We start from the raw sequence: 18212 nt of genomic DNA, 5'->3' as shown, positions 1-18212 counted from the left end.
AGCAGGGGAAAGCAGAATTGCAGCCATCACCAGCCTGGGATTGTCACCCTCATCCTTCTCAGCACCCAAATTTATCACTTAGGGGGTTTTTGAGATGCAGGAAGGGGAGCTCATTGCTTCCTTCCCACCAGATTACCTCACCTTAGAAACCTTCCCAAATTTCTGAGTGGAAGGGAAAGAGGGGCCAGCAAGTGGCTGAGATCCCACCACAGCTCCTAAACCACAACATCAAGTTTCCTGATGGTTTCCTGTCCCATCAGGAAAAGGGCAAACTGAAGTCCAAGTTTGGTTTAGTCTTCAGAGCGGCATTTTTACATTTTGCAGAGTTCAGGGGACACCAGCTTAGCTGGAGGGAGAAATTTGGCAGCAGCTTTCTTAGCCCTTGAAAACATTAAGCCAGGAAGCAAATCTTGTTCAGGAACCGCATGTCCCACCCCAAGAAACACATCCAGAGACCAGCAACAGGCACCTCTCAAGTTAACCAGACATTTATTAGCATTTCTGGAGGTGGAGAGGGTGTTCCAGTACAACAAGCAACGAGGTCACACACAGGTGATGGAATCATTTCATATTCAAGCAGAGCAGGTTCCACTGAGTTGCTTTATTTCTTCCATTCGTTCTTGTCAAAATCCCACTGGGCTGAGATGCCCTCCACGGGGTTAATCCTCATGTCCAACATCCTCTTGGTCTGAGCCGACAGCCACTCCTCGGAGAAGGTGTGCGGGATGGCGCCGTACACTGCGGGGTGGGAATGGCCATTATGGAACTATGTCCTCACATCAGCAAGTTGGGAATTCTGGGCTAAGTTTCACTATCAAAAGAGTTTTTCCCCCCCTGAAGTCATCCCACAGGAGCAGGTTGCTCAGAGAAGCTGTGGCTGCCCCATCCCTGGAAGTGTCCAAGGCCAGGTTGGATGGGGCTTGGAGAAACCCAGGATAGTGGAAGGTGTCCCTGCCCACAGCAGGGGTGGAATGGGACAACCTTCAAGATCCCTCCCAACCCAACCCAACCCAGCCTGTGGTTCTGTGATCTGTTGCAACCTCCACTCCCTGCATCCAGTTTCTGCAGCATCCAGTTCAGACCACATTCCCACACGGATTCTCTTGGTTTCCTCCATCACCAAGATAACAACTCCCTGCTTTCCTTTTTTGGGGAGCCTCAAGGCAGGGAGCAGCTCCTTTAACTGCTGCTCTGCCTCCCAGCACCTGGAGGCTCCCTGGAGGTCAAATCCTTAGCTGGGAAAGCAGCCAAACACGGCAGAAACCCAAATGTTCACTACCAAGGCAGCAAAAGCTTTTCCAGCAGCACAGAGCGGAAGCTCTGGGATCAGGAATATCATCACTCATTCCCCTCCATTTCCTGTCCTCCCAGAGCTCCACCACCTTTCTGTGAGTCAGCTTCCCGAACATTTCTGCTACATGCCCACAAGTTCCAACTCCAGGATGGAGTTTCCAGGGACTAACAAACAGCTCCTGCTGGGAAGTCCCCGTTATGGCTGTTCCATGAAACCATCCTGACCCCACAGAGAATTCCCATCAGGCATCACCTGATCCCGGCTCTCCATGGAAGAGCTACTTACTGAAGTGCTTCTGCCAGATGAGGATGACTCCAGTGAGACCAAGGAAGAACAACACTCCCCCCAGGATGGTTTTCCACTCGTTTGTCCCTTTGTTCATCTCTGCGTAGGTCTCGTTGAATTTCATCCGATACACTGGGGAAAAAATGCATCAAATCCTCTCTTTTAACTTTCCCTGGGATCTGCAGGTGACCAGGAACTCTGCAGAGGGAGGTGAACGAAACCTGAGGCTGCCCAAAAAGGGGATGGATGTTAAATTAGGTTTGGCACACGCCAAAGCCATCAGTTGTTTCATCCCCACATCGATTTTAGTCTCCATTTTACAGATTATGCTAAAGTTGGGCAAAAGTTGCAGTATAGACTGCAGAAAGAAGGAAAAATGGGAGATTTCCTTCCTCCCCTCCAATTCCCAGTGTGGTTTTTGACCTCAAAGCTTCCTAGCACAAATAATTCCAACAGGAATGCTCCGAGCTCAAAAAGCTTCTCAGCTCTGCCACTGAAATCCACAGGAATTTCAAATCCAAAGCAACAGAAAATTTGGAGAGCGCTCAGGAAGACGTGAGCAATTCCCCAAAGAGTTTTAAACCTTTCCCAGCCCAGGTTCTCCCTTCATACCACAAGAGCAGCTGGAAAAGATGAGACAGTTTTATTTGCAAGTCAAAACACCCACGGGGAGCTTTCACCAGCTGGAATTTGGTTCATGCCAAGGTCAGTGCTCATTAACATTCAAATCCACGTTTGTGTTTGGGGCTCATTTCACTCAGCTGGACTAACAATGGCACGTTGTTGCATTGAGGAGATTTTTTTTGTGGCTTGTTGGAAGCAAGGAACCAAGAAATAAATGTAATAATTATTATTATTAGGTTTCTGGAAGAGGAAGGAATGGCTGAATGTGACCTCAGATATGGAGCAGGAGCATTTCATGTTCTGTAACAGCTCCAAAGATCTTGGGAATAAAAACCATGGGTGTGTGCACACAAGGAGCTCCATCATGATTAAGAAAATTCCTTCATGCATCAGCTCTGCTCATAGAGCCACTGGGAAAAACCTGGATTAAGAGCTGTTCCAGGCATGGCCTAGAACAAAAAGCTGTCAAAAGACTTTTGATAAGGACCTGGAGTGATAGGACGAGGGGAATGGCTTTGAGCTGAGTGGGTTTAGATGGGATATTGGGAAGGAATTCCTCCCTGGGAGGGTGGGGAGGCCCTGGCACAGAATGCCCAGAGAAACTGTGGCTGCCCCTGGATCCCTGGCAGTGTCCAAGGCCAGGCTGGATGAAGCTTGGAACACCCTGGGATAAAGGAATGAGATGATCTTCAAGATCCCTCCCCACCCAACCCATGCCATGACACTGAACATGGAAATTGTGTTGCTGCTGCCTGTGGGGTCACTCGAAGCCCCCCCAGAACCTACATTCCACTTTCTCATCCACGGACAGAGCGCTCCACGACGCCTTCTCCTTCTCCTTGAGCGCCTTCTGCTGCGCAGAGAGGTCCCTCACGAAGGCCACCTCGGGCAGGGGCACGTCCCGCCGGTCCACGTAGCCTGGCAGGGTGTAATCCTCTGCCTTGACAACGCCAGCTGAGGGGGGGGACACAGGGACACCAGTCAAGGTCCTGCACAAACATCTCTGACTGCTCACGACACAAAAGCCAACAGCTCCGAAAGCGCAGGAATGCAGGAGGGAAAAGGTGAAGCATTTAGAGTAAGTGCTGTTCTAAGAGGATAAAAATGGAATCCCAGGATGGTTTGGGTTGGATTGGGAAGGACCTTAAAGCTCATCCCATCCCACCCCCTGCCATGGGCAAGGACACTTCCCACAGTCCCAGGGTGCTCCAGGCCCCTTCCAACACTGCCAGGGATCCAGGAGCGGCTGAGGGAGCTGGGAAAGGGGCTCAGCCTGGAGCAAAGGAGGCTCAGGGGGGACCTTGTGGCTCTGCACAAGTCCCTGACAGGAGGGGGCAGCCGGGGGGGTCGGGCTCTGCTCCCAGGGAACAGGGACAGGAGGAGAGGGAACGGCCTCAGGCTGGGCCAGGGGAGGCTCAGGGTGGACAGCAGCAGGAATTTCCCCATGGAAAGGGCGCTCAGGCCTTGGAAGTGCCCAGGGAGGTTTGGAGTGCCCATCCCTGGAGGTGTCCCAGGAAGGGCTGGAGGTGGTACTCAGTGCTCTGGGCTGGGGACAAGGTGGGAATCGAGCTTGGACTCGGTGACCTTGGAGCTCTTTTCCCACCTGCATGATTCCATGACTGCGATTCCTGCCACCTCCCCAAGTTCCCTCCATCCCAACCCTCCCCTCACCCACACCCCACCCAGCGCAGCTCTTTGTGCTCCTGCCCTCCAGGACCTGTTTTATTCCCTTCCTGACCCTCCCTGCCAGCAGCCGGGACCCACCGTGTCCATGTGCCCTCAGGCACAGGGAGGTGGAGATGGATCTCCTCCCGACGAGGCTGAACACTCTGGAAGCCAACATCCTGCAAGGGCAGGCAGCAACAGGTCAGTGCCCAAGGTGAAATAAAAACATTTTCCACGAGTTTATATTTAAATAAAAAAAAAAGCAAAAAAAACCCCAGCCTAGAGGCTTCCTGTTCCTTCTCTAAACAGCAGCACATCACTCTGTGCTTTTCAGGGATAGTCTCCCACAATACTGACCTGGATGGGTCTTTCCCTTCCTGTTTTTAACCCAAGCCTCCCGCACTCGAAGCAAAGGACATTCCCTTATTTCAGTCGCCCTTCTGGGACGCTCCCATTCCAAAATAAGCCATTCCTGGGCAGATTCCAGGAGCCGCAAGCACATCCCACAGCCACTGCGGTGGCCCCTGAGCAGGGAGCAATCCCGGCACATCCCGGGGAAGGGCGGGATCGCACACAAGGGATTCCCACACACACGGCATTCGAGTTCCTCAGGTGACCCCATCTCAGCCCAAAGCCGCTCAAGCTCCCGCGAGGACCCGCTGCCTGCCCCTGACCTTGCCCTCCCCGACTGTCACCTCAGTGCCGCCCGACATGTCGCGACACCGGTGACATAACCCCACACGGACACGCCGGGACCCGCGGGAAGGGTCGCAGCGCTCCCCCCTCGCACCCCTCCCCGCAACCTCCCAACCCGCGCTGCCCCGCCAGCCCGGGCGCGGATGGAGATGGGGGAGGAGCTCCCGTTCTCCCTCCCAGCCCTTTCCCAGCCCGTTCCCGGTCTCCACCCGGCCCGTCCCGGCCCCACGACCTGGCGACCGTCCTCTACCGCGGGCGGGACCGGAAGGAGCCGGGCCGGAAGTGCGGCGCACGCCGGGAGCGCGGCGCAGCGAGCGGCCGGGCCGGAGCGGCCCCGCGCGGGGGCTGACGGGATGCGGGCGGACCGCCGCTGGAGGTTTATCCCGGATTCCCAGAATCCCAGGATCTTTGAGGGTGGAAAAGAACTCCAAAGTCACCCGAGTCCAATCTGGGCCCGATCCCCACCTTGTCCCCAGCCCAGAGCGCTGAGTGCCACGTTCAGTCATTCCCTGGACACCTCCAGGGATGGGCACTCCAAACCTCCCTGGGCACTTCCAAGGCCTGAGCTCCCTTTCCATGGGGAAATTCCTGCTGCTGTCCACCCTGAGCCTCCCCTGGCCCAGCCTGAGGCCGTTCCCTCTCCTCCTGTCCCTGTTCCCTGGGAGCAGAGCCCGACCCCCCCGGCTGCCCCCTCCTGTCAGGGACTTGTGCAGAGCCACAAGGTCCCCCCTGAGCCTCCTTTGCTCCAGCCTGAGCCCCTTTCCAGCTCCCTCAGGAACTCTGCAGCCCCTTCCCAGCTCCCTCGGGAACTCTCCAGCCTCTTCCCGGCTTCCTCAGGAACTCTCCAGCCCCTTCCCAGCTCCCTCAGGAATTCTCCAGCCCCTTCCCCAGCTCCCTCAGGAATTCTCCAGCCCCTTCCCAGCTCCCTCAGGAATTCTCCAGCCCCTTTCCCAGCTCCGTTCCCTTCCCTGGATACGCTCCAGGCTCTCAGTGTCTGTGTCATGAGGGGCTCAGAACTGGACACAGGGTTCAAGGTTTGGAGCCCAGGAGCGGCCAAAATCCAGGATGGACAAAGCACAGAGGGCATCCAGGGGTTGGGAAGGGAAGGGGGTCAGTGTGGCAGCTGGGGACGGATGCGGCTGAGACATTGCTGAAGTTATGTTGGGTGTTACCCTTTATACAGAAACCCAGCGTCCTTTATTATTTGGGATGCCCATCCCTGGAAGGGTCCAAACCCAGGCTGGATGGGGCTCGGAGCACCCTGGGCTAGCATGAGGTGTCCCTGCCACGGATGGGATGGGCTTTAACATCCTTTCCAACCCAAACCACCGAGATTCATGATGACATGGAGCTGATCAGTCACAGTTTGGAATCGATGATCCCAGGGGTCTTTTCCAACCCCACCCACTCCGCGATTCCCCGTGGCTCAAAGCACACGGTGCTGACCCTCACACACCTGACCCCGTACCCCCCATCCCATTGTGACAAACGAGGTTCACTCTCCTGTGAGAATTTAAAGGGTTTAATAGAAAGACAATAAGAGACACATAAAATAAAGCAAAGGGATAATGGCCGGGTGCCTTGGCGCTCTGCCAAGAGCACACCTGATGCTCGAGGTGAGTCCTTCTTATACCATTTTTACTGTCTGTTCTCTATTCATATTCAAACTTTTCCCGGAGCTGTTCTGCATGGCCACTCCTTGGGTCTGCCTTTTTAGAGCATGCGTAGTCTTCGGCCTTGTGGTTTTACTTCTTTTGATTCTTGGCCTTGGGCTCGCCAGGTGAGAGTTGATAGTTGAGTCGGGCTCTTAATTCTCCAGACAGTCAGGGCTGATTGCAGCTTTGGGCCTCTTTGCCCCCCGGGCAGAGCGGTGATAGCGGCTCTGGGCTCTCCTGGCCGCCCGTTCTCCGGGCAGAGCAGCCTTTGGGCCCTTTTGTTCTCTGGACAAAGCGTTGATCAGCAGCTCCTCGGGCCTCATCCTCTGCTCGCTTGGAGGTTCTCTTACTTGCTCACACTTGCTAACATTCTTGCTAAAAAGACAGAAAACTACATCCACACAGCAAAAAGCATTTCTAACATTATATAATATCCACCTTAATACTTGCGAGAAGCCAATATTACAATGTATGTTTAAAACACCATCGCTTTTTACGCGGATCCTCCCGGCCCTCCTCACACCCCAAATCCACCCCAAACGCACCCCAAATCCACCCCAAACGCACCCCAAATCCACCCCAAACCCACCCCAAACGCACCCCAAACGCACCCCAAACTCACCCAAACCCACCCCAAACCACCCCAAACGCACCCCAAATCCACCCCAAACCCACTCCAAATCCACCCCAAACGCACCCCAAACGCACCCAAACCCACCCAAACCCACCCCAAACGCACCCCAAACCCACCCAAATCCACCCCAAATCCACCCCAAACGCACCCCAAACCAACCCCAAACGCACCCAAACCCACCCCAAACCCACCCCAAACTCACCCAAATCCACCCCAAACGCACCCCAAACCGCTGTCGTAAAGCCGGCCGCGCTTGGCGGCGCTTCGCGACAGCCGGCGGCGCTTGGCGGCGGGCGGGGAGCGGCGTGCGGGCCGGGTCGGGACCGGGACCGGGGCCGGGGCCGGGGCCGGGCCGGGGCCGCCGCAGGGCACCATGAAGCTGACCACCCAGGCTTACTGCAAGATGGTCCTGCACGGCGCCAAGTACCCGCACTGCGCCGTTAACGGGCTGCTGGTGGCCGAGCGCCCGCCGGCCCCGCGGCCGCCGCAGCCCGCGCTGTTCGTGGACTGCATCCCGCTCTTCCACGGGACGCTGGCGCTCGCTCCCATGCTGGAGGTGGCCCTGACCCTGGTGAGGTGTTCCCGCTGGGATGGGGGTGCTCGCAGTGCTCGGGGGTGGAGGGAGGTGTTGGCACGGGCGGGAGGCGGTGCCGGGGGTGTCCCTGCGGGATGTGGAGCTGCTGGATTCGGTCCGGAGTGCCCGTGGAGATGCTCCAAAGGCTGGGAAAACTCTGCTGGGAGAGCTGGGGTTATTCATCTGGAGAGGAGAAGGATCCAGGGAGAGCTCAGAGCCCCTTGCAGGGCCTCAGGGGGCTCCAGGAGAGCTGGAGAGGGACTGGGGACAAGGCATGGAGGGACAGGACACGGGGAATGGCTTCCCAGGGATGGATGGGATATTGGGAAGGAATTGTGCCCTGGGAGGGTGGTGAGGCCCTGGCACAGGGTGCCCAGAGCAGCTGTGGCTGCCCCTGGATCCCTGGCAGTGCCCAAGGCCAGGCTGGAGCAGCCTGGGACAGTGGAAGGTGTCGGGGTTGGAACTGGATGGGCTTTGAAGTCCCCTCCGATCACTCCATGATTCCATGATTATACAATTGTGAGCAAAAGAAGATCCGTCCCTTTTTGAGATCATTAAAAATAACGAATTTCTGATTCCTCCAGACTCCTTGGCTTTAATGTTTCCCTCGGTCTTTCTCATCCCCAAAAAAAAAGGAATATATATATATATATATATATATTATTTGTAAGTAAATTCCAGTCAGTTGTGAGTAAATCCCGGTTTTCTCCAGCTGAGATGGTGCCATGGGAAAGTTGACATCTTTGTGAAGCCTGGAAATGATGAAATGCAGCCAGAGACACAGGGACAGGAGCTGAGCCTGAGCCCTGACCATTGAATTTTGCTGTGGAACACACAAAATTGATCATTTCAAATCTCTTTCCAGCAGCATAGGAGTAGCAGAGCACGGTGTGTTTTCATTAAATTGGGATTAAATGGCTTTCTACAGGGTTTAAGCAGAGAATTTTGGTAAAGTCTAGGCCTTCAGTGCAGCTTTTCAGTGCAGATCTTGCAGCAGGATCAGATTATTAGGAAATAAATCCTGTTTCTTGCAACATCTACAGGAAGAAAATTCTCCTGGAGCCAAAGCTGTGGCAGAATTTTACTTGTTTACTCTCAGTTTTTGGTACAAAAAGGTAAAGACTGGAAACTCTTGGTGTTTCCCACATCAGTTAGGATTTGCTACAGCTCTGTGTGCTTCACAGCCACAGATCCTTTAAAACACAGAATTTTACAAGAACCCGGGGCCTTTTGCTGCTCTTCTGGGTTTAAACAAAGGCAAAAGTGTCCATAAATCCTCTCAGAGCAGTTGTGAAAATTGGATTTTCTCGTGGAAAAGGGTTGAAAAGAGGTGATTCCACATCATCTGTGCAGCCTGGCGTGTGGATCCGGTATAAATCAGGGAGATCAGCGTGGTTAAACTCAATTTTTGTAGCAAAGCAGCTTTGTTCCTAAAGGATTTCCCAGCTCTGGCAGGATTTCCCAGGATCTGGTTCTTTTCCAGTTCAGTTACTGCTGATTCTTGGTCGAGGGTGGCTCTGTGGGGGGGTTTTTAGAACGAGCCCCACAAGTTTCACATCCTCTTCCCTGCCCTGAGTCATCCCAGAACGTGAAATGGGAGCAAAAATCTCCGGATTTAATCTGGAAGTTGAGGAGGGACTTCCAAACTCTGGAGCTTTGCCCCCTAAAACTTGCAGGGGGAACAAGGAATCAACAAACCCTGAACAAAACATCGTGGCAAGGGAGGTTTGGGTGGGATATTTTTCCCCCAGAGGGTGCTGGGGCACTGAATTCCCCAGGGAATGGGCACATTCCCAAGCTCCAGGAGCATTTGGACAGCGCTCCCAAGCACAGAGAGGGGTTTTGGGGTGTTGGAGTTGGACTGGTGATCCTTAAGGGTCCCTCCCAGCTCAGGATATTTGAGGATTCTCTGATTTCCTGAGGTTTGTAGCTCCGGAGGGCAGAGCAGAAGCTCCCGGGTTTAATTTGCACTTTGAAATCCCTTTCAAAGCCGGAGTCATTAAGAAAAAGTGAATTAAGTTGCACTCGAGCCTCTGAATTTCTCAGCTAATTGATGTGGTTTTACAAGCACAGCTCCAAAAAGGAGAAACCAGGGAGCACTTCCCTCTCCTGGAACAGCACTCAGCTCCTCCTCCTCCTCCTCCTCCTCCTGCTCCTCCTCCTCCTCCCAGGGTTTTCCAGACCCCCAGGCTCCCCCTTTGGTGGCTGCAGCAAAGCAAAGCTACTTCGGATTTTTCCTTGGCAGGGCTGGCCGTGACTAAAAATATCAGGAGCTAATTGCTGTAGGATACCTGCGGTGACAGGGCCTGGGAATTGCAGCTGGAAAAGCTTGCATTCCAAAATGAGATTTGGGGGGTTTTTTCTCCTTTTTTTTTTTTTCTTTTTTTAAATGCAGAAGCAATTTTTAGTTACCAGTTAGGAAAGCGAGAACTTTAAATCATTCTCTTCTTTTTGAGGCAATTTTTGGTACAGAACAAAAATGGATTTAGGACTGTTTCTAATTTTTAGATTGATGGACTTTTTTTTTTTTTTAATAATAATTATTATTATTATTAATTTTACTGTCTGGGCTGCTGGCTCTAATGCCAAGCTTTCAAGCCACTAACAATTAAAACCAGAGTCCTAAGCCCTTAAAATGGGTTTGGAATGGAAACAGCAGCTCTTGCAGGGCTGCACAGCTTTTTTTTTTTTTTATCAGTTAAATCCATGTCATCCCTTGGATTATTCACATGGCTGTTTTGTTGGCTTGATTCTGCAGTCTAATACTATAATTATTGCTGAAAATGAGATTGATTTGACTCCCAGGATGCGACAGGTCAGCACCAGATGTATTTTTGGAGTCCTTTTTAATAGAGCTGGGGAGGGTTTTTTGAGGCCGTGCTCTCTAGGGACTGCAAAGGAAAATTCGAGCTGCTTTCTCCCCTTCTGCCTTTCAGGGCTTTGTATTGTGCTGACTTGATACCCTCAATTCGAATGGAAAACATCATATATATAGATATATATAGATATATATATATAGATATCATAGCTATAGATAGATATTTTCAAAGGCAGACTCAGCAGGAGGAATTCAGCTCCAGTTTAAAGCAGCAAGAACGGCGGTGCTGGAACTCCTTTCATTAAAAAACAACACCCGACAAAAGTACCTCAGTTTTGGACTGGTGTCAATCAAAAATGGTGTCAATTATGTGCCAAAAATGCATCTGTTAAAGTATTTACATACAGGTGTTCAATAGGGAAGAGCTCTCAAAGGGAAACAATTCCATCCCAGTGGAAAAGCTGGTAAATGGGACAAACTTCTGCCTCACATTCACCTTTCACCTCAAGCTTTTATTTTCTAATGAAGGCCCGCAAAAAATGGTGTTTAAAGCAGCCAGAACGGCGGGGTTGAAACTCCTTTCATTATAAAACAACACCTGACAAAAGTGCCTCAGTTTTGGACTCGTGTCAGTCAAAAATTGTGAAACTTAATAAAAAAAAATACATCTGCTGAAGTATTTACATAGAGGTGTTAAATAAGGAGGAGCTCTCAAAGGAAAACAATTCCATCCCAGTTGAAAAGCTGGTAAATGGGACAAACTTCTGCCTCACGTTCACCTTTCACCTCAAGCTTTTATTTTCTAATGAAGGCCCCAAATGGTTGCATTTTCCCCTAGGAATGTTACATTAGCAATAAAACCCTTCTGCAAGGACAGGGCAGCCACGCATCCACGAGGGGAACGTTCTCTCAAGTCCCTTGTCAGGTGAACACTGACAGAAAATTGTCCCAACCATCGGTGGGTGAGACCCAAACCCTCTCCAGGCAGGGTTTAATTGTCCTGTCACTCGAATTTAGGCCGGGCTTTGACTGAGACAGCTCCTTTTGCTCCGTTGGGTTTCTCCATCCCAGCTCAATCAGCCCCACCATGCCCGAGCAGGTGCAGAAGGGGACAGAAATTTGTGTAAAGAACCGAGCCGCAGAGCTGGAGCAACGCTGCTTTCTTTACAGGACAGCCACGAGATTTCCTCAATCCTGAGGCGGTGGGGGGCTGGTTTTCCTAGGATTTATTGTTCCCATTGCTTTTCCAGATTGATTCCTGGTGCAAGGAGAACAGCTACGTGATAGCTGGATATTACCAGGCGAACGAACGCGTGAAAGATGCCAGGTGTGTTGGGCCAATATTTCCTTCTGTTTGCTCTTTTAGCTTGTACCTTGGACTCTGCCAGCAGAAATCATCCCCATAAATCAGGCGTGTTGATTCCCTCTGACAACTGTCAGCTGCTTCCACATTGTCTCCGTGGGGCTGCGGGATGTGGCCTTTGGTCAGGTGCAGAAAGTCCAGGCTTTGCAGAATCCCTCCTCGCCCGTGGCTGCTATAAAAGGCCACTCTTTGAACGAGTGCCAGCCTCTTGAATTGCAGTTGTCAGGGAAAAAGCCAAAATCTGCAGAGCGTTTGCTTGTGCAGTATGGATCTTGTAAAGTCTGACGACTCCCAGGATCTTATGGAAAGTCAGGGGTGACCTAATTCTTTCTAAATTTCTTCATTATCTCCAGAGTTTTTTCAAAGAGTTTTCTTACGTGGTGGAGAAGTAGAAGATGATGTCAGTCAGGCAGTGATATCTCTTATTTAGCACTTCTTTTTCCCCAGGATTAGTCATTTTTTTTTCCCTGCTGGCTGACTCAGATTACTCACTAAACAATAAGGGACCTTCCTGCAGAGCCACAGTTTCATTTTAGAGCTGTGTATTCCATGTTTTCCTCTCTATCTATTGGACAAATCCAGGATTGGGACTAATCAGAACAACTTATTTAAAGTATTATGCCCCATCCCTGGAAGTTTCCAAGGCTGGATGGGGCTTGGAGCAACCTGGGATAGTGGAAGGTGTCTCACCGATGGCAGGGGATGGAACGAGAGGATCTTGAAGGTCTCTCCCAGCCCAAACCATTCCACAAGGATCTGATCCCAGTTATTTGTTAATGGATATTCAGACTCAATTATAAGGAACACTTGTGACTTCTAAGGTACCTATCAGGGATAAAGGCATTATTTGTCCTTTCCTTATAAATCTGCTGGACACGTTTTTAAGGAGAAGGTACAGTTTGTTCTCTTTGAGGTTTGAAAGAACATCACAGGCTTGATGTTTTTTTAAAACTTCAGTTTAATTTCTGAAGATAACTGGTGCCACACAGAGATTGACATTGGCACTACAGTGAGGTTGTCACCTTTGAAACGTGGTTAAGGTTTCCAAAGGTTATCTGATTTTGGTAGAGAAACTGGTCGAGTTTCTAAGTTTCTCTTTTAATTGCCTGCCAGGGCAACGTCTTTGGTCTGGGGGAAGAAGATAGGCGGCCACAAAATGTTGATTCCATGTCATTCCAAAGCCGTTTCCTAAACACAGCTGAGCTGAACTTCGGGTGCTGCAGAGCCCTCTATCAGCTGTGGCATCAGCTCCTTATCTCGTTCCTGTTTGCGAGCACCCAGAGTCACTCTCACATCTCTCTGAGCTCATTTCCTGCTGCTTTCAGCTGGAACTCGTGGCTCACCTCACTCAGTTCCTTTTCCCTTCTGCTCCAGCCCCAACCAGGTTGCAGAGAAAGTGGCCTCCCGGATTGCCGAGGGCTTTACGGACACGGCGCTCATCATGGTAACTTCCTTCCCTTCACCCCGCTGTGTGCTCTGACCCTGCTGCTGCACCAGGGAAATGCTGTTCTCTGGCTCCTTTCGTGAGGAATTCCATTTCTCTTCCTGTCCAAAATGCTCTGGGGAAGAGATGCAAGGAGCAGTGAAGTACAAAGTAAATCCACAGAGAGACTGTGGTGAGCTCTCTGTCACCTCAGAGGAATAGGGGCCTTCTCTGCATGTTCAGGCAGCAATTTCTGGCTCCAGCCCTCTTAGTGCAACTTAAATTCTTACATTTAACATCACAAAACAGGGCTTTGCCTCCTCACTGCTGGGACAAATGCTGGCATCTTAAATTTGGCAATTTGAGGGTAAAACAGTGGATGTGTGTAAAATTCTCTTGTTTTACAAACTGATTCGGGGTTTATTTCATCTCTTGGGGTGCTGGGGAGGAGACTGAGGTGGTGTTTCTGTGTCCCACCCCAGGTTGACAACACCAAGTTCACCATGGAGTGTGTGGAGCCTGCCATCCACGTGTACGAGCTGCACGAGAACAAGTGGAGGTGCAAGGACCCACACGTGTGAGTGAGCTGGGAATTTACTGGGGTTTGGGGGAAAACTGGCTGGCTGTGTGAGGGCAAAACTTCATGGCTGACTGACCCTGTGGGTGTAGCTGGCAGGGATTTTAAAGCTGCTTCTTGTAGTGAGAGGGAGCAGTTGGTTCTTGCAGGCAGGCCATGCTATCCCCACCGTGTCCACGCTGCAGCATGGCTTAATTTTCCAGAGTTTTTCTTGGTTGATTCTGATGTATTCCGGATTCTTTTCCACCCTAGTGACTTCTGTGAAGATTGGACCGAAGCCCAGCGAATCGCTGCATCCCTCCTGGACAGCAAATCCTACGAGACACTGGTGGATTTCGATAATCACCTGGATGACATCCGGAACGACTGGACAAACCCGGAGATCAACAAAGCTGTGCTGCACCTGTGCTAGGAGAGATTCTCCTGACTCATCCACGGGCATTCCCCCTCTGTACTGAAGAGAGAAAAATGCTATTTTTGAATGTAAATAGAATGAATATTCAGTACCTTGTGTGGAAAGCTGACTGATTAAAGAGGAGTGGCCTGTCCCGTGGCGCGGTGCTGTGTCCGTAAAGCCACGGAATGCTGGCGGTGACATTCCCTGGAAGAGCTGCCAGCTGTCACTTCCAGCTGTCCTCGTGGACACCATCCCACTTGTAGTGAATGTTGCTATTCCTTGGAAACCAGAACTGCTTCTGCTTGGCCCCACTGTTCCTATTCCAAAGTTTTGACTTCAGCTTTTCTAATCTTTAGAGAGGTTACCTTTTTAACGATTTATGGAAATACTTTTCCAAAAAAAATCAATCCTGTCCTCAGATGAGAGATTTTAAGGGCAAATAGATCAAATGGGAGGTGAACGGTTTTCTTCTGGCCTGGGTTGGAAATTGTAACTCTCTTGGCACAGTAAAATGCAAACTGCTGAGGATGTTCCATGCTCATGTGTCACCTGTTTCGCAGTGCTTTAGCATGACACAGCTACAGAGAGTTTCAAAGCAGTGTTCCCAAATAATCCGGTGATTCCTGCTCTCCATGGGCGTGGCAAGCACAGTTACTGCTTGAATGTGTTAAACCCAAAGTAAATGATTTATAAAAAGGACTGGAAGCACACTGCTGAGTTTGAATCTGCACTTGGAGCCTACAGTAGTGAAATATTTGATGAATTTCGTGCATTTTGGGGGGTTAATCAGCAGATCTCATTTTCCACGTGGTGTCCATTTAAGTATGTCCAAAATCCCTCCTTCTGAGTTGAAGGCAAGTGATCCAAGTACATGGAATCAAGGAGCCTAGTTCAGCTTGCCTTGCCTTTGCCATTAATATTTATTTCCAAGGAGAAGTTCCCTGGACAATGAAGCTTTATACCAGCCTAGAAGAGCTCTTTGTAAGCCCTCGTTGCCTCGCTTCTCGTGGTCATTTGCCCAACTGTAGTTAAACACAGCCTCAAGCTGCAGCAATTCCTCCAGATTTCCTTCTCTGCCTGCCCAGAAATGTTGTCACAAGGAAGATCCAGATACCCACAAAATGTCAGCCTGTCTCCAATCTTGGTGTTAAAATCACAGGAAAGTTTGGGTTGGGAAAGATCATCTCATGCCATGGGGGCAGTGACACCTTCCCCTAGACCAGATCGTTCCAAGCCCCATCCAACCTGGGCTTATTTTAAAACAATGGAATTGTCAGAATCTCTTTATTTTGACTCAACAAGCCCAAGTTTCACTCCTGCTCTTGGAGAGGGATGGGGTAAGGCTGAAATCCCATTTGCAGCAGGGAATAGAACCTGGATGCCTCCGGGCTGTGGAGTTCCTTCCAGCTGAGATTCCGCAGGGCCACGAGGTGAGGTTGGAGGGAGGAGAGGAAGCTTTGGCCACTTTGTTTTTTACTTCCCTGCCGTGCACGGGTGAGATGTGATTACAAAAGAGATTGGCACCGAGTCAAGAACCTTCCCTAGGCTGAGTCAGGCTTGCAGGAGAGGGAAATGTTTTCACTTGTTGACTGAAAACATGTATTTAGCTCCCAAAAATCAGCCAGATTACACATTCCAGTGGCTGCTCCGCTCCACGTCTGTAGGAAAAGATATCCTGGGAGCAGAGGGTGCAGGAAGAGGGCTTTGTACAAACTCCCAGTGAAATCCAAGGCATTGTTCCAGAGGCAGATCGTCATCTTAGCGAGATTCCTCTTGCGGGGTTGTCAGAAGGAGCTGCTGTGTCTCCTGAGCCACGGGAAATGTGTTTCTTGTTCTTTGTGACAGGATCTCCTAATCAAGCTTTGATCATAAATATGCAAATTCAGGCTGATCCGGCTCCCCCTGTAAGGCAGAGTGTGGCTCCTCAGTGTGTAACCTGCTGGAATATTCCCTGGCACTAACTTGGGACATGCTGCTGGAAGGGGAGCAGCTTTTAGTGCTTTGTCTTCCCCTTTTGTAATCCTCCCTTTGCTCTCAGCTGAGGGTTTTTTGCCACCAGCAGAAGCCCAGGCTGGCTTGAAGCAAAGAGGACAAACCCGCAGATCTTATCTCCCCTGGCCTATTTGCATTGAAGGCTGGACAAAAGCAGCAATTCCATAAATCCATGCAGCCACCGTGGCTCTCCGGAAAGAATGAGGAAGCTGCAGGGCTCAGGGAAGGCTGCGTTCCCCTTTCCTGCTGATGCTGCTTTCCTGGCTGGTTGATCCGTTGGATTCAGCAGAGGAATTCAAGGTAATTCCTTTCCAAACTTCACGGGGAGGAAATCTTGGGGAAGGCATCTCTCGCTGGAGCCCTTGTGAGAGCTGGGAAGGCAGCACTGGGAATGCGTGTCCCAGTCTTTTTTGGTTTGTTAGCAGTTCCTGACATTCTGCATTAATTTTTTTTTCTCTCTATCCACCAAAAGTTGGAGATTTGGCATTTGCCTGCCCAGATGTTTAAACTCCCAAATTTTACCTCATCCACACGAGCTGAAGCACTTGGAAACTGTAGAATCCCTGAGTGGTTTGGGTGGGAAGGGATCTTAAAGCCCATCCCATTCCACCTCCTGCCATGGACAGGGACACCTTCCACTGTCCCACGCTGCTCCAAACCCTGTCCAACCTGGCTTTGGACACTTCCAGGGATCCAGGGACAGCTTCTCTGAGCACCCTGTACCAGGGCCTCGCCACCCTCACAGGGAAGGATTTCTCCCTGATATCCCATCCATCCCTGCCCTCTGGCACTGGGAAGTCATTCCCTGTGTCCTGTCCCTCCATCCCTTGTGCCCAGTCCCTCTCCAGCTTTCTTGGAGCCTCTTCAGGCACTGGAAGAGGCTCTGAGGTCTCCTTGGAGCCTTCTCTCCTCCAGGTGAACACCCCCAGCTCTCCCAGCCTGTGGGATTCTCTTTTCCCCACTCTGAACCCAATTTTGCAGAGCAGTGACAAACACCCCCACAAGCAGGTGGGCAACAGGAGTCGCAGGGTGCCTGCCCAGCTGTTCCCAGGGCACTCACGAGTGAGGTACCCATTGCCAGGGAATGCCAGGTCCCACATTCTCCCCGAGCTCATCGCTCTGTGTGTGCATACGAGGATTTGGGGAAGTTTTCCCTTCATCCAGCAAGCGAAGCAGCCTGCTGCTGGCATTTTCCCTCTTCCCATCTGCTCCTGGGATGTTCCCTCCTCCCCTGTGAAAGCGAGCAGAGATGTAACAGCTCCTGCTTTTCAAGCTGATGTGGATGCGGGAGCAGGTGAGCGGTTCGGAGTTCACCTGGCACAGCTGGAGCTGGGAGCAGACAGATGTGCAGAGCCCACCCCAGCCATGAGAGGCGGCTCCTTGCCCCCAGGAACTCCTTATGCGAGGAGAGGTGACAGTGACAGATGCGGGAAGCAATCCCGGGTCTCTCAGCTCCCTGGCTCCAGGCCTAATCGCTGCACTCCGCGAGCTGGGAAGCGTCTGGAGATGCCGGTGGAGGAGGGCAGTGCCACGGGAGAGCTGGGATGATGCTAATGGAGGAGAGGCTGTTAGTGGGGTGGGCTTGCGGCTGAGTGCAGCTGGGAAAATGGCCTCGAGGGGAAATGGGCTCTCTTTGTGAGCTCTGCTTCTCCTTCGGGTGGAATTCAGCTCCTGGAGCCGAGCTGGGGCACCCACATGAGCTGGTCCCTGTTGGGCTGGTCCAGGCTGCTCCCCTGCCATCCTGCCCAGGCTCTGCTCTTCCCAGCTGGAGTTAAACACCTCAACACATCCCACTCCTTCACCACAACCCCCTCCTTGCTTCCCCCAGCGCCCTGACCCAGCCCTCCCGCAGCCAGCAGCGCTTTCTGTGTGCCCAAGGATCCGCTGAGGACTTGATCGATTTCCCTTTTTTTTTCCACTGTCGCTTTTAGACCACATTTTCACCCAGCCTTCCCCTCCTGAAGTACACCCCAGCTGCATCCCTTCCCTTTGGTTTTCCGTGGAAGGCGGCAGAGGCGGATTCGGAGAGGACGGAGGCGGGGGGCTGGCAGGGGGGACAGCGCTCCTGCGTGTGGCACTTCCAGCCTGCCGGAGCTGAGATGAGGGAAGCAGGGAACTCTGCTCTTGCAAACACCTGGTAGGTGGGCTGGGGATGAGAGGTCACTCCGTGAGTGCTTCCAGGCAGCGCCGCTCCGGCTGCAGCGCTTTAGCGGGA

General features: G+C 51.7%; 2 protein-coding genes across 2 annotated transcripts; one reads left to right on the top strand and one right to left on the bottom strand.

Moving 5' to 3' along the window:
• Positions 1 to 472: 472 nt before the first annotated feature.
• On the bottom strand, positions 473 to 4894 carry LOC125332105. Its single transcript, XM_048316727.1, has 5 exons — positions 4797 to 4894; positions 3968 to 4047; positions 2990 to 3157; positions 1580 to 1711; positions 473 to 738 (listed from the first exon to the last, which is right to left on the bottom strand). Exons 2-5 carry the CDS (start codon positions 4044 to 4046, stop codon positions 602 to 604), a joined length of 516 nt encoding a protein of 171 aa, XP_048172684.1. The 5' UTR covers position 4047; positions 4797 to 4894; the 3' UTR covers positions 473 to 601.
• Positions 4895 to 7157: 2263 nt separating this feature from the next.
• On the top strand, positions 7158 to 14533 carry EMC8 (ER membrane protein complex subunit 8). Its single transcript, XM_048316726.1, has 5 exons — positions 7158 to 7424; positions 11496 to 11572; positions 12983 to 13052; positions 13514 to 13608; positions 13861 to 14533. The coding sequence occupies exons 1-5, from the start codon at positions 7227 to 7229 to the stop codon at positions 14018 to 14020; spliced, it is 600 nt and encodes a 199-aa protein (XP_048172683.1). The 5' UTR covers positions 7158 to 7226; the 3' UTR covers positions 14021 to 14533.
• Positions 14534 to 18212: the final 3679 nt, after the last annotated feature.

This window comes from Corvus hawaiiensis, chromosome 12 (assembly GCF_020740725.1).
Source record: "Corvus hawaiiensis isolate bCorHaw1 chromosome 12, bCorHaw1.pri.cur, whole genome shotgun sequence".
NCBI classification, from domain to species: domain Eukaryota; kingdom Metazoa; phylum Chordata; class Aves; order Passeriformes; family Corvidae; genus Corvus; species Corvus hawaiiensis.
The sequence above is the reverse complement of the archived record's forward strand: the minus strand, read 5'-3'. Positions and strand labels throughout refer to the sequence as shown.

Bases quoted from the DNA above. Each gene is read 5' to 3' on its own strand.
- EMC8 (XM_048316726.1), top strand. From the start codon at position 7,227: ATGAAGCTGACCACCCAGGCTTACTGCAAGATGGTCCTGCACGGCGCC. The intron at 7,425-11,495 runs GTGAGGTGTTCC...TTGCTTTTCCAG, and splicing joins TGGAGGTGGCCCTGACCCTG to ATTGATTCCTGGTGCAAGGA. The intron at 11,573-12,982 runs GTGTGTTGGGCC...CTTCTGCTCCAG, and splicing joins GAACGCGTGAAAGATGCCAG to CCCCAACCAGGTTGCAGAGA.
- LOC125332105 (XM_048316727.1), bottom strand. From the start codon at position 4,046: ATGTTGGCTTCCAGAGTGTTCAGCCTCGTCGGGAGGAGATCCATCTCC. The intron at 3,158-3,967 runs GTGGGTCCCGGC...CCCCCCCCTCAG, and splicing joins CCTGAGGGCACATGGACACG to CTGGCGTTGTCAAGGCAGAG. The intron at 1,712-2,989 runs GTAGGTTCTGGG...TTTTTTCCCCAG, and splicing joins CGTGGATGAGAAAGTGGAAT to TGTATCGGATGAAATTCAAC.